The sequence below is a fragment of the Lipotes vexillifer genome, unplaced genomic scaffold, assembly GCF_000442215.2.
Source record: "Lipotes vexillifer unplaced genomic scaffold, Lipotes_vexillifer_v1.1 scaffold149, whole genome shotgun sequence".
Lineage (NCBI taxonomy): Eukaryota > Metazoa > Chordata > Mammalia > Artiodactyla > Lipotidae > Lipotes > Lipotes vexillifer.
The window spans coordinates 1860158-1873846 of NW_006779962.1; the positions used below are offsets into that span (position 1 = coordinate 1860158).

Genomic DNA, 13689 nt, shown 5'->3' on the forward strand with positions numbered 1-13689 from the left:
CAGCAGTTCTGCACCGGGCTTGGGCACCGGGAGCTGGGAGGAGGAGGGTCCAAACCGGGGCCAACGCAGCTGATTCTGCCCTCTGCGGCAAGGAGGCGGGCTGGCGGTCGCGTTGCCACCGAGTGGGATGCCGGGGGGGTGGGGGTGGGTGGGTGGTGGGCCAGGGGCCTGCACCTGGGCTGGGCCTTCTAGGTGACCAGCAGGGGCTGCACTGGGCTCCATCCGTTTGTCCCTGATTCTCCCCCAAAAGCCAGGCTCTGGGGGCTGGGGTGGGAGAGCACAGCAGAGCTCGGGAAGGAGGGAGCCTGATTCCTGCAAAGACAGTTTGGCAGGGCTCTGAGCAGCGGCCCCTGGGAAGCCCCCGCTGCCGACGTGACACATCAAAGCTGGCGCCGAGACAGCACAGAGGCAGTGAGCGGCGGGGAGAGCGCTCGCGAGCCGCTGCACTCAAAGTCACCGGCCTGTCCCCCACCGTGGGGAGGCGCCGCGCTCCACCCGGACCTGTCCCCTTTCAACCCGTGTTCTTTTCTTTTTTTTCTTTTTTGCGGTACGCGGGTCTCTCACTGCTGGGGCCCCTCCCGTTGCGGAGCACAGGCTCCGGACGCGCAGGCTCAGCGGCCATGGCTCACGGGCCCAGCCCGGACCGGGGCACGAACCCGCGTGCCCTGCATCGGCAGGCGGACTCTCGACCACTGCGCCACCACGGAAGCCCTCAACCCGTGTTCTTTGATTAGCTTGCACCCACCTCGTCTCCCGCGTCCCAGAAGCTGTTTGAATGCTGCTTCCCGAATGGGTGATGGCAGGGAAGGGAGAGGAATCTCGGGATGGAAACCAGCTGCGCCTGGGGTCGGGGCGGGGGCGGGGGGGGGGAAACCAGGGGACAGGAAAAGATAGAAGACATGTGGAGGGGAGGGGCAGGGCTGCTCCCTGTTCCCCTTGGCAGCCTCGGGGGTGGGGCGGTTCCTGGGATCGTTGGGGCAGATGGGCACCAGCAGGACACGCTCCCTCTCCAGCAACTGCTTCCATGTGGGGTAGGGTCTTGGGTGCTGGAATTTGCTTAAGTCGGTGATGCTCCAGGTGTGGTCCCCCGACCAGCATCCTCAGCATCACCCGAAAACCTACTCGAAATGCAGATTCCCAGCCTAACCCAGACCTGCCGAGTCAGAAACCCTGGGGCGAGGCCAGTGATCTGTGAGTTAACAAGCTCTTCCGGGATGCACGTTCAAGTTGAGAACTACTGGCTGAAGCAGGAAATTGGCAGAGGGCAGATGTAAGGACACAGAGGTGTCTTAGGAGATACTGAAACCAGGGACCAGATGCCGGCTAGCCTCCTTCTTGTCTCTGGCCTACTCATTCATTCACTCTCTCCCCCGCTCACTCTTGTTCTTGACTTTTCTGTCCACTTCTAGAAGCTATAGTGGCCCCATAACTTTCAAGGGGAGACATTACAAGTTCCCATCAGAGGCGCCCCCTCCCTTATCCTCTTGCTGTCTGCTCTTCCTCTTCCAATTCCACATCCTGGAAAAGCCATTCTGGGGCTGAGAGACCTGGTTTCTCTCTCTCCTTTTGTGCTGGTTTTATTCCCTTATACTCCCCCCTGTGCCTGCAAAGTGGCTGCTGCAGCTCCAGCTGTTACATCCTCTCAGCTTCAGATCCAGTGGAAAGCAAGGCTCCTGCCCCTGATGATTGCACTCATGTCCTGGGCCTGACTCTCACTCGCTGGGACTGGGCCTTGGGCAGCCTCTGAAACAATCACAGTGGCCAGGAGTGGGATATGCTGATCAGCTTGGACCAATCAGGGCCCTCCTCTGGATCCGATGGTGGGCTTGACCCCACAGAAACTGTAAAGGCTGAAGGGCAAGACAGTGTTGCCTCAAAGGAACTTTGGGGGACTGTATATTACTGGAGGTGGGGTGTATGGGTGCTGGGCAGAAAGTAAAAGCAAACACTGAAGTATTGTTACTCATTTCAGTGTGTGAGGCCTGAAGAGGGCAAGACCCAAGGTCACCCAGCTGGCTGGAGCTGCAGCAGCCATTATGTAGGCAAGAGGTGGGAGTTTGAATCATGAGTGGAGCCAGCCTTGGGCAGGGGTTGGGGGGATGAGCCCTAATGCTGAGGGTGAGTCTCTGCTCTACATGAAAACGTCTGTTCCAGGAATCCCCCACCCCCCAGCAATGGGCCTTAGCATTTGGGATTTATTTTGACTTCCCACATCTTTTATCAGAGGTGTAAGTGGGAGTTGGGAGAGATTTGGGCCCCTGGTTGTACACTGCAGGGGTAGGTGACACAGACCAGGCATCAGTGGCCCACTGGGCAGGGCTGCTTCCTCATCCAGATCCTTGCTGAGGAAGGAGGTGCAGGGTTTATTAAGGGGGCCTGAGGGTAACAGTTGCCATAGCACCGAGCCCTTGCTGGGGGCCACGCACGTCCCAGGCGTCACGTGTATTACCTCATTTAATCCTCATGGCAACTCTTTGAAGCACTTGGTCTTCGTCTCATTTATAGATGCGGAAAGTGAGGCTCAGAGCACTGAAGGCACTGTCCAGGGTCACTCAGCGGGTGACCAAGGTCCAAATCATGAGTGTCTGAGTCCCCGGCCAATCCAGTGGTCCCCCAAGGTTCTCCCTGGGAACATTCTTTCCCCATTCGGGCCATCCTTCTCCTGAAGCCGGAGAGAACCTCCTGGGTCACGGCTCACAGGCCTTCCACCTCCTCCCCCTCTAGCCCCTGGCCCTCCCCTGTGAGCCGGTTCCCGGGACACCCTTCACTGCCACCTCCACATGCCCAGGCCCAGCCTGCTCTTGTCGGGGAACCCATTCAAACGACTCAAAGAGAAGACAGGTCAGGGTGCTGCCTGTAGCATCCAGGAGAACTCGAGCCCCCGTGGGGATTGGCCCCCTACCTCCCAGCCCTTCTCTGCACATCTGGTACCCCGCTCCCTCTCTCGGAATCGCTCTGTGTGCAAACTGACCGAAGCCGCTGCACTGCGTGCAGGTAAACACGGAGGGGGCCGGGTGCTGTCTATTCCCCTGACTCTCGCTCCCAGGACGTAACGAGAGTGAGGTGTGGACGGGTTCTGCCATGTGCATGGGCGCTTATTAAAACGCCATTTCTAAGTCAGCAGCCCGGAGCGTTCCCACAGCCTGTTCCAGAGGCTCCGTGATGTCCCAGCTCTCTGTCCCTTTAGGTGCTCCTTCATCACTCCAGGCAGACACGGCAGCATTCCTGAGGCAGGATCTGGTCACTCTGGACGCTGGCTCTAAAATGAGAGGTCCAGACTTTTCTCCAGCATCACTGACATGTTGCCAGGCCCACCGCTTGCCCTAAGGATATTTCGGGAAATTAGGGAAAGGTGGCTCGTTCCCCTGGGCCTACGTGTTCCCCCTTCAGGGTCCCCAGCTTGGCAAAAGGAGTGTAAGGTAGATTTCCCCTGCCCCTCACTGCGCAGCTGGGTGCCTCTGGGCTCCCCTGCTGGGCCGTGGCCCTGAGGGCCCTCACCCACACGTGGCAGAGGCCCTGCCCCCTCCTGGAGGCTGGTCAGCCCGGTCATAGCTTGGGATGTGTGGCCCGGGGCTGGCCCAGGAGTCTCCCTTGGCCGAGTGTTGGGGAGTTTGGGGAGAAGCACCCGCTTTTAGTGACCGGAGGTCAAGGGGACACCTGGGAGCGGGTTTTCCAGGGGCATGGGCTCTGGGGCGTTTTGAGGTTTTGTTAGAAAGAGCAGACCTGGTTGTGAAAAGTGGGACGTCGATTCTGGTCCAAGAGACAGCTGAGAAGAGAGGAAGCAGAAGGAAGGCCACTCTAGGTGTCACTCCGCGTCCCCCGCGACCGCTGCTTGTTTGTCCTTCCCGAGCCTGGCCTGCCCGGGTTCAGGTCCTGCCTCTGCTCCTCCCTGGCTGTGTAGCCCAGGGGGGTGACCTAACCTCTCTGGCGCCCAGCTTCCCCATCCGTATAAAGGGGATGAAAATAGTACAGACTGCACAGAGCTGTAAACCTTGACTACTTGTAGCCTGGCACAGTGCCTGGCACCCAGCACACGCTCAGCAGAAACCACCCGCATTTTCAGTACTTACTGAGCGAATTAGGGAACGTGAAGTTTCGTTAAGTCATCAGTCAGCAGGGGCTCCCTCCATCGACGCTGTTTTGGTGCAGGGGCAGAGGTGTGCTGGTCAATATCTCACAACCAGCTCTCTGAGGGAAAAAGCCCTCCTTTGTAGCATTTGCCCATTTCCGTGGTACAAATGCCACAGAATACCAGGGCCTGCTTCAGGCTACCACCGTGAGGTCACGGAACGTGGGTTTGGGAAGAGATGTGCACCACCGGCTCCCTCTCGTACACCGTTGTCTGGGGGATAAAGCGAGTGAGACTCAGTCCCTTTCCTCCAGGAACTGTGAAACTTTCTGGGGAGACAGACATGTGAGCAGGCCCCTGGAAGGGCGCCTGGTTAGTGCAGTAACAGAGTTTGCCATCAAGGATTATGGCAGCCGCCAACCCAGCCCGGGAAGGGTCAGGGAGGGCTGCCTGGAGGCAGTGGCACTTGGGGCTGAGGCTCAGCGGGAACCTGGAGTCACCCAGGTGGCGGTGGGGCAGAGCATCGGGGCGGGGGCTCAGGAGAAGTCAGAGCATGTAGGTGGGCGCGCATGCATGTTGGGGGGGTTATCAAAGAGGAGCCCAGGCTGGACGAGGGCAGGGCCGCAAGCTGGGCCTGGGCTTCAGGCCACAGGGCCCTGGTCCAGGACCTGGAGAAGCTTCGTGTCCATGGGGCCGGGTCCTTGGTTCTTAGCGAGCCCGCTGGCCTGCCAGTCTGTGTCCCTTTGAGCCCCACACGGAAGGTCAGACTCTCATCCTGTGTCATCTTTCCTGTAGACGTTGCCCGACATGCTGCTCGTCAGACTGGTTCAGGAACGCCTGAGGGAAGAGGACTGCGTCAGGCGGGTGAGAAGCCCTGCGTGGAGCCAGCGGGGGATCCGGGGAGAGGGGGCCTCCTTTACCAGATGAAGGAGGCTGAGGGCCGTGTGTTTATGTCCCAGAGCAGAGATGACCTGCAGAGAAGTGTAAGAACCGAAACTCGGTGAAGGTCAGGCTGTGCACGTGGATTTCACCTTGGATGGAGGAAAAATAACAAGGTGGCATCTGGGGAGCCCATCGGGGTTCCTGTAGGAAAGAGCTGGCCCACCCCACGGGGTCACAGGAGAGCCTTTAATGGAAGGACAGCTACAGAAGTGGGGAGGGAGGTGCCCCGGACCTGGAGGGGCAGAGGGAGGATTGGGGGGCCCCCGAACTCTCCTTCCATCGTCTGACCTCTCGTCAGCGCTCTCTTCCGCCGGACCCCGTGAAGCCAGAGGGCAGCGGACTAGGTGAGGCCGTACGTGGAGGTCAGCCTCCTGGGGCGTGGACGGGGGTTGTGATATTGTGATATATAAGAAGGAATGTGTATTTGGTCTTCGTCCAATTTATCAGTCGTTTGGGATTTTTTTAGTATTCCATGTTAATTTTTCGCTTGTGTGTTTTACTGTTATCTCTTTGTTGATTTTTTTGTTTTTCTTTTTTTTAGTGGATGACCTGGCAATTACAATATACAAACTTAGATTTCCACAGTCTACTTAGAGTTGGTATTTTACCATTTCAGGCAGAATGTGCAATATTGGTCTCTTTCCTGTCTTCTCTTTACGTTGTAGTTGTCTTATGTTTTCATCTATATGCATCAAAAATCTCATTGGGCAAATGTTTTAATTTTCGGTCTCAATCATCAAACATATTTTAAAAACTCAACAGGAGAATAGTTTGTTATATTTATTCAGGTATTTACTATTTCTCTTGTTCCCCCTTCATTCCTGATGTTCCAAGTGTCCCTTTCCGTCTGAAAAACTTTGTAGCAATTCTTCTAGGGTAGGTATGCGGGCAATTAATTCTCTTGCTTTTCCTTCATCTGAGAATGTCTTTATTTTGCCTTCCATTCCTGAAGGATATTTTCTTCTGGATTCAGAATTCTAGACTGCCAGTTTTTTCTTTCAGCACTTTGCAAAATGTTTCACTTTTTTTTTTTTTTTTTTTCCCTTGCGTTATGCGGGCCTCTCACTGCTGTGGCCTCTCCCATTTGCGGAGCACAGGCTCCGGACGCGCAGGCCCAGCGGCCACGGCTCCCGGGCCCAGCCGCTCCGCGGCATGTGGGATCTTCCCGAACCGGGGCACGAACCCGCGTCTCCTGCATCGGCAGGCGGACTCTCAAGCACTGCGCCACCAGGGAAGCCCCAAAATGTTTCACTTTTAACACTGTGGTTTCTGGTGAAAATCCATGGTCATTCAAACTCATAAATAATGTGTCCTTTCTCTCTTGCCCCTTTCAAGATTGTTTTCTTTGTTTGTAATTTTCAGAAGTTTATGATATGTCTGGGCATGAATTTGGGGGGATTTATTCTTTGTGGGGCTCCTTGAATTTATACGTTTATGTTTTTCTCCAAACTTGGGAAGCTTTCAGCCGTTGTTTCTTCAAATAAATTCCCACACCATTCTCTTTCTTCTCCCTTCCGAGACTCCACTGGCATGAAGGTCAGGCCATTCGGTGTTCTCTCATGGGTCGCTGAAGCTCTATTGTTTTGTTTTGTTTCGTTTTTTTCTTTTTTTCTCTCTGTTGATAAGATTGATACTTTGTATTGAACTAGCTTCAGACTCATTCAGTCTTTTCTCTCTCATCTCCAGGCTACTCTTGAGCCCGTCCAGTGAGTTTTAAATTTTGATTATTGTTATTTTTCAGTTCTAAAAATTCCATTTGGTTCTTCTTTCTGTCTTCTGTTTGTTTGCCGAGGATTTCTATGTGTGCCTTCATTTACTGGGAGCTTTGTCGTTGTCGTTGTTTCAGTAACAGCTGTTTCACTGTCTTGTCTGACAATTCCAACCCTGGAGTCATGTTGGTAGTGGTGTCTAATGTCCCATCCCACGTGAGCTGAAATTTTCCTGGTTCTCCCTGTGCTAAGTAACTTTGTACCCTGAACATGCAAAATATTGCCCTGAGACTCTGGGTCTTGTTTGAATCCTATGGCGAATGTTGATATTTTCGTCTTAGCAGACAATGGATTCAGTTGGGCTCGGGTTGCAAGTTCTAACCACCTTCTCTAGGCTGTGGTTTCCACCTGGGTTCTGTTCGCAAGCCTTTGCAGTGCCGTGTGGTTCTCTACAGCTCTGTGCTGTGTGGGTGCCACTCAGGGGGGCCTGGGCAGCAGCTGTGCTGTAGGTCATTTCTCAGGAAGGCTGGAAGGCTGTTCGGGGTCAGCCCCATGCGTGCAGAGCTCGGGGGTGAGCCGGGAGTCCATAAACGAACCATGTCATTTCGTTGCTTTCCTGCGCTCCCCTCTTTGCCGTCTTCTTGGTGACCTCCAGTTCCCTGGTGTTCCTCTATTTGATCTTTTGGCCAGAAAGCTGGGCCTTTATCTACCTGGCTCTGTCGCAGGCTTCCTGTGACAATGCTTGTGACCAGGGCCAAGTGGCGGGGGGACAGTGAGAGGAAAAATTCGTGCGGTTTTGCTGCATTTTCTAGGGACTGGAGAGGAAGGGTCCCCTGCTCTGTAAGAGTCTCAGGCCCCCGCAGGCCCCCTTTGTCACGCAGGATGGCCTCAAGGCAGGAGTGCAGAAAAACAGGAAAGAAAAAAAAACACAGGGAGATCTCCCCTGCTCTCTCTGCGTGTTGGAAGTCCCATTTCTTTTTAAATTTGATTAATTTATTTATTTTTGCTGTGTTGGGTCTTCGTTTCTGCGCGAGGGCTTTCTCTAGTTGCGGCGAGGGGGGGCCACTCTTCATCGCGGTGCGCGGGCCTCTCACTGTCGCTGCCTCTCCCGTTGCGGAGCACAGGCTCCAGACACGCAGGCTCAGTAGCTGTGGCTCACGGGCCTAGCTGCTCCGCGGCATGTGGGATCCTCCCAGACCAGGGCTCGAACCCATGTCCCCTGCATCGGCAGGCGGATTCTCAACCACTGCGCCACCAGGGAAGCCCAGGAGTCCCCTTTCTTACTTCTCGAGCCAGAAATAGGGGCTCTTGGCCCCGTCTCTGTCCCTCCCTATTGCCCATCTCAGGTCTCAGGCTGCCTGGAGAGACCAGCTCAGGGTCGCTGGTTTGCTGGGATCTTGAACTTTGATCTTCCCCAGTTCACCTACTACTGTATTTATACTTTCTGAGTCCTCAGATGGCCACCTTTTGCATTCCGTCCATGCATTGTAGCTGCTTTCAGTGCAGCTGACAGGTTACAGTGGGCTTACTCTGTCTCGCCCAGAACCAGAACTCGTGTGCGCACACACACAGACACATACATACACTCTCTTGCTTAAAAATTGATTGGGCCGCTGAGCCTGCGCGTCCGGAGCCTGTGCTCCACGATGGGAGAGGCCACAGCAGTGAGAGGCCCGTGTACCGCAAAAAAAAAAAAAAATCGATTGAGAGGCCCACACCTGGAAAGATGCCTGGGCACCTTCCCAGGGCACTGGTGAAGGAGGAGCAATTCTCACAGGCTTGCTCTGCGTGGTCCTCAGCCACGTGGGTCTAAATTACGAGAGACCCTCAAGTAAGCTGCAGTCTGAGTTTCAAAGTCTGGTCTGAACAGCCTGTTTTCCTCTGACTTCAAATTGTTTCCAGCGAGCTGATTGTCTCCTACTGCCCAGGCCTAGGCAAGCGCCCAGAGCCCAGAGGCCAGTCTACATCGGGGGTAGACACATTCTTTTCCATCCAGGCTAAGATAGTAAACATTTTAGGCTTTGCAGACCATACGGTCTCTGTTGCAATTTCTCTATTCTGATGTAATGTGAAAGCAGCCATACATGATACATAAATGAAAGGGCATGGTTTGTTCCAGTAAAACTTTATTTATAAAAACTGGCAGCAGGGCTTCCCTGGTGGCGCAGTGGTTGAGGGTCCGCCTGCCGGTGCAGGGGACACGGGTTCGTGCCCTGGTCCGGGAGGATCCCACATGCCGCGGAGCGGCTGGGCCCGTGAGCCATGGCCGCGGTCCCTGCGGGTCCGGAGCCTGTGCTCCGCAACGGGAGAGGCCACAATAGTGAGAGGCCCGCGTACCGCAAAAGAAAAAAAAAAAACTGGCAGCAGGGCTTCCCTGGTGGCGCAGTGGTTGAGGGTCCGCCTGCCGGTGCAGGGGACACGGGGTCGTGCCCTGGTCCGGGAGGATCCCACATGCCGCGGAGCGGCTGGGCCCGTGAGCCATGGCCGCGGTCCCTGCGGGTCCGGAGCCTGTGCTCCGCAACGGGAGAGGCCACAATAGTGAGAGGCCCGCGTACCGCAAAAGAAAAAAAAAAAACTGGCAGCAGGGCTTCCCTGGTGGCGCAGTGGTTGAGGGTCCGCCTGCCGGTGCAGGGGACACGGGGTCGTGCCCTGGTCCGGGAGGATCCCACATGCCGCGGAGCGGCTGGGCCCGTGAGCCATGGCCGCGGTCCCTGCGGGTCCGGAGCCTGTGCTCCGCAACGGGAGAGGCCACAATAGTGAGAGGCCCGCGTACCGCAAAAGAAAAAAAAAAAACTGGCAGCAGGGCTTCCCTGGTGGCGCAGTGGTTGAGGGTCCGCCTGCCGGTGCAGGGGACACGGGGTCGTGCCCTGGTCCGGGAGGATCCCACATGCCGCGGAGCGGCTGGGCCCGTGAGCCATGGCCGCGGTCCCTGCGGGTCCGGAGCCTGTGCTCCGCAACGGGAGAGGCCACAATAGTGAGAGGCCCGCGTACCGCAAAAGAAAAAAAAAAAACTGGCAGCAGGGCTTCCCTGGTGGCGCAGTGGTTGAGGGTCCGCCTGCCGGTGCAGGGGACACGGGGTCGTGCCCTGGTCCGGGAGGATCCCACATGCCGCGGAGCGGCTGGGCCCGTGAGCCATGGCCGCGGTCCCTGCGGGTCCGGAGCCTGTGCTCCGCAACGGGAGAGGCCACAATAGTGAGAGGCCCGCGTACCGCAAAAGAAAAAAAAAAAACTGGCAGCAGGGCTTCCCTGGTGGCGCAGTGGTTGAGGGTCCGCCTGCCGGTGCAGGGGACACGGGGTCGTGCCCTGGTCCGGGAGGATCCCACATGCCGCGGAGCGGCTGGGCCCGTGAGCCATGGCCGCGGTCCCTGCGGGTCCGGAGCCTGTGCTCCGCAACGGGAGAGGCCACAATAGTGAGAGGCCCGCGTACCGCAAAAAAAAAAAAAAAAACTGGCAGCAGGCTGTAGTTTGCTAACCCTTGTCCTAAATGATACTTTCACACGATGATAAAAACACTTTTACCCTTTCTCTTCAGTTCTAAATAAAAAACAGACCTCCACCTTCCAGCGATGTTAGGAGAAAGGCCACTTAACCACAGACTTTGGTTGTAACCAAGTTCCCTCCTAGTGACCCGGCTCCCAAGCCCCCCGGCTCGATTCCACCCACTCCAGTCAAGTGCCCGCTGTAGGCACGGCATTGTCCACGCTGCTGGGACCCTGCCCCCTGCCCGCACTCACGCTTCTCAGTTCCCCATGAGCAGGGTGGTACCCTGGGCCCCAGGCTCACCACATGCAGTTGGAGACAGAGCCTCACGTGCCCAAAGCAAAGCCGACTTGGAAGGCTTGTGATGGGGCCACAGACACAGTGTGAAGGGAAACCGAGCCCAGGGGAGTCGAGTTGTCACCGAAGCCTCTCGAGATGGGGACGGGGCAGTCTGCGGAGGGGCCGTCTTGGGCAGAGGGGCCGGCAGGCAGACAAGGCAGGACTGGGAATGTAGCTCCCCCGACCCCTACCGCCGCCTTAGTTCAACCAACCTCAGACCAACTCTTCCTAAAACTGACCCGCCCATCGGTCATCCTCTTATCTGGGAAATGGTGAAAGAATCGTTTGTCAGGAGTGAAGGGGAGGGCAGAGCACCCTAAGTGACTGGAAACGGGACGGGACTTTCTCGTTCAAAACGCTCTTTGCCTTAATCCGTAATTGGTTATGAGTTGCCGAGTCTAATTCAACTCTGGCCTTGCGGATCTCCAGGCAGGAAGCGTTTGGGTCTGCCTTTCGTCTCTTTGCTCTTCAGAGCTGGGCTGTTTCTCCTCTTCACCAGCACTGCTTGTCACATGGCGGGTGTCACTCCTTTGGTATGAGTGCACCCAAGTCACCCAGACCGGAACCCCTCAGCGGGATGGGGGCTGTATTTTTTTTTTTTTTTTAATTAGTTAATTTTTGGCTGCACTGAGTCTTCGTTGCTGCACACAGGCCGCCTTTAGTTGGGTTGAGCAGGGGCTACTGTTCGTTGCGGTGCGCGGGCTCCTCACTGCGGTGGCTTCTCTTGTGTGGAGCACGGGCTCTAGGCGTGCGGGTTTCAGTAGTTGTGGCATGTGGGCTCAGTAGTTGTGGCTTGTGGGCTCTAGAGTGCAGGCTCAGTCGTTGTGGTGCACGGGCTTAGCTGCTCCGCGGCATGTGGGATCTTCCCCGGGCCAGGGCTCGAACCCACGTGCCCTGCTTTGGCAGGCGGATTCTTAACCACTGCACCACCGGGGAAGCCCTGTATTTTTTAAAATTCAAGTATAGTAGATGTACAATATTATGTGTTACAGGTGTGCAGTATAGTGATTCGTAATTTTTTCAAGTTATACTCCATGTATAGTTATTATAAAATACTCGTGACATTCCCCATGTTGTACAATATATCCTTATAGCTTATTGTACACGTAATCGTTTGTACCTCTTAGTCTCCTCCCCCTATCCTGCCCCTCCCTGCTTCCCTGCCCCCACTGGTTACCATTAGTTTGTTCTCTAAATCTATGGATCTGTTTCTTCTTTGTTATATTCACTAGCTTGTTGTATTTTTTAGATTCCACCTATAAGTGATATCATACAGTATTTGTCTTTCTCTGTCTGACTTATTTCACTTAGCATAATGACCTCCAAGTCCATCCATGTCATTGCAAATGGCAAAATGTCATTCTTTTCTATGGCTGAGTAGTATTCCATTGTATATACACCACATCTTCTTTATCCATTCGTCTGTTGATGGACACTCAGGTTGTCTCCCTATCCTGGCAGTTGTAAATAATGCTGCTATGAACATTAGGGTGCATGCATCTTTTTGAATTAGTGTTTTTGTTTTTTTCAGGTATACCCAGGAGTGGAGCTGCTGGGTTACATGGTACTTCTATTTTTAGTTTTTTGAGACGCTTCCATACTGTTTTCCACAGTGGCGGCACCAATTTACATTCATGGGGGCTGTATTTAAAAGCACAGCTGGGGGCTTCCCTGGTGGCGCAGTGGTTAAGAATCCATCTGCCAATGCAGGGGACATGGGTTCGATCCCTGGTCTCGGAAGATCCCACATGCCGCGGAGCAGCTAAGCCCATGCGCCACAACTACTGAGCCTGCGCTCTAGAGCCCGCGAGCCACAGCCAAAATAAATAAATAAATAAAAGCACAGCTGGACACAGCCTTGCCCATCAGCAAATTCAGTGTGCCAAGAGCTCCTGGTAGCAGGATATCACGTGACTGGCTGTGGCCGTGAACAGTGGGCAGGGTGCACATCCGTCTTCAGTTCCTGTCCCAGGGATTGCACTTGCCCTGAGGGACACGGGCTGCTCGGGAGCCATGGTCACACCCCTGCCAAACAGAAGTCCCGGTGGAGACGGCTCCATGATCTGGCTCAGGCTCAGCAAAGGCAGCAGGGCCTCCCGTGCCTAGTGCAGATTTCCTTTCAAGACGCTTAAAACCTCAAACCACCCTGTGGTCCAGGAGCTTGAGCGGGAACTGCCGGGTCCCAGCTGTTCTGCTCGCAGACCCTCCCTCACCCTCAAGAGTGTTCACTTTCACTGGCTGCCTTGGTGCAGCAGAGGCCCGGGGCCCAAGCCCCACAGTGGTGATGCAGGAGGCCCTGTGGTTCGGGCAGGCGGGAGCACAGACCCAGCTTCTCTGCTCAGACCTCCCACCAGGCCCTGAGAAAAGCTGGGGGCCCTGGACCAGGCAGCACGCTCAGTGCTCCACCCATCCTCACACAACCCTGTGAGGTCCCTGTTATTATTATTATTATCGACCCCATTTTGTAGATGCAGGACCTGAGAGCGCCCAAAGCCACAGCGTGGAGTGCTGGCCAGCGTGGACCTGGGCCTGTGGAGCACAGGGTGGGCGCTCTGACGCCTGGGGCCAGGCTGTGGGCTGAGGGCTCTGAGGCTGAACACAGGCCGAGTGTGCTGTCCCCGGCCCAGGTTTGACGGCACCTCCTTCACTGTCAAATCCCAAGGCATCGCCAGGCTTTACCGACCCACCTGCCAGAGTTTCCGTTTGTTCATCTGTTTATTCTCTTGTGCAACAAATGCCAAGTCAGTGAGCAAAAGAGTTAAACACCTGCTCTCAAGGAGCACAGATTCTAGCTGTGGGGAGACAGACGATAAACCAAAGAAACAAGTGGGGTGTGCAGTCAGGATGTTAGCTAGAGATGGGCGCCTGGGAGGATATGCTTCCAGAAAGAGGGCCTGGCAGGGGATTTCCCTGGTGGCACAGTGGATAGGACTCCCCACTCCCAATGCAGGGGGCCCGGGTTCGATCCCCGGTCAGGGAACTAGATCCCACGTGCATGACAAAACTGAGAGTTTGCATGCTGCCACTAAGGAGCCCACGTGCCAAAACTAAGAAGCCAGCAAGCCACAACTAAGGAGCCTGCCTGCTGCAACTGAGACCTGGCACAACCTAAAAAAAAAAAAAAAAAAAAAAAAAAAAAAGGGACGGGAG

The 13689-nt window shown here is 55.4% G+C and overlaps 1 protein-coding gene across 1 annotated transcript in view; it reads left to right on the top strand.

Annotated features, from left to right (window-relative positions):
- Positions 1-13689, top strand: part of AK8 (adenylate kinase 8) — a 139215-nt gene that overhangs the window by 18767 nt on the left and 106759 nt on the right. The window contains exon 5 of the mRNA XM_007453104.1: positions 4865-4933. Within this exon, the coding sequence (XP_007453166.1) occupies positions 4865-4933 (69 nt within the window). The remainder of the gene's footprint in view (positions 1-4864; positions 4934-13689) is intronic.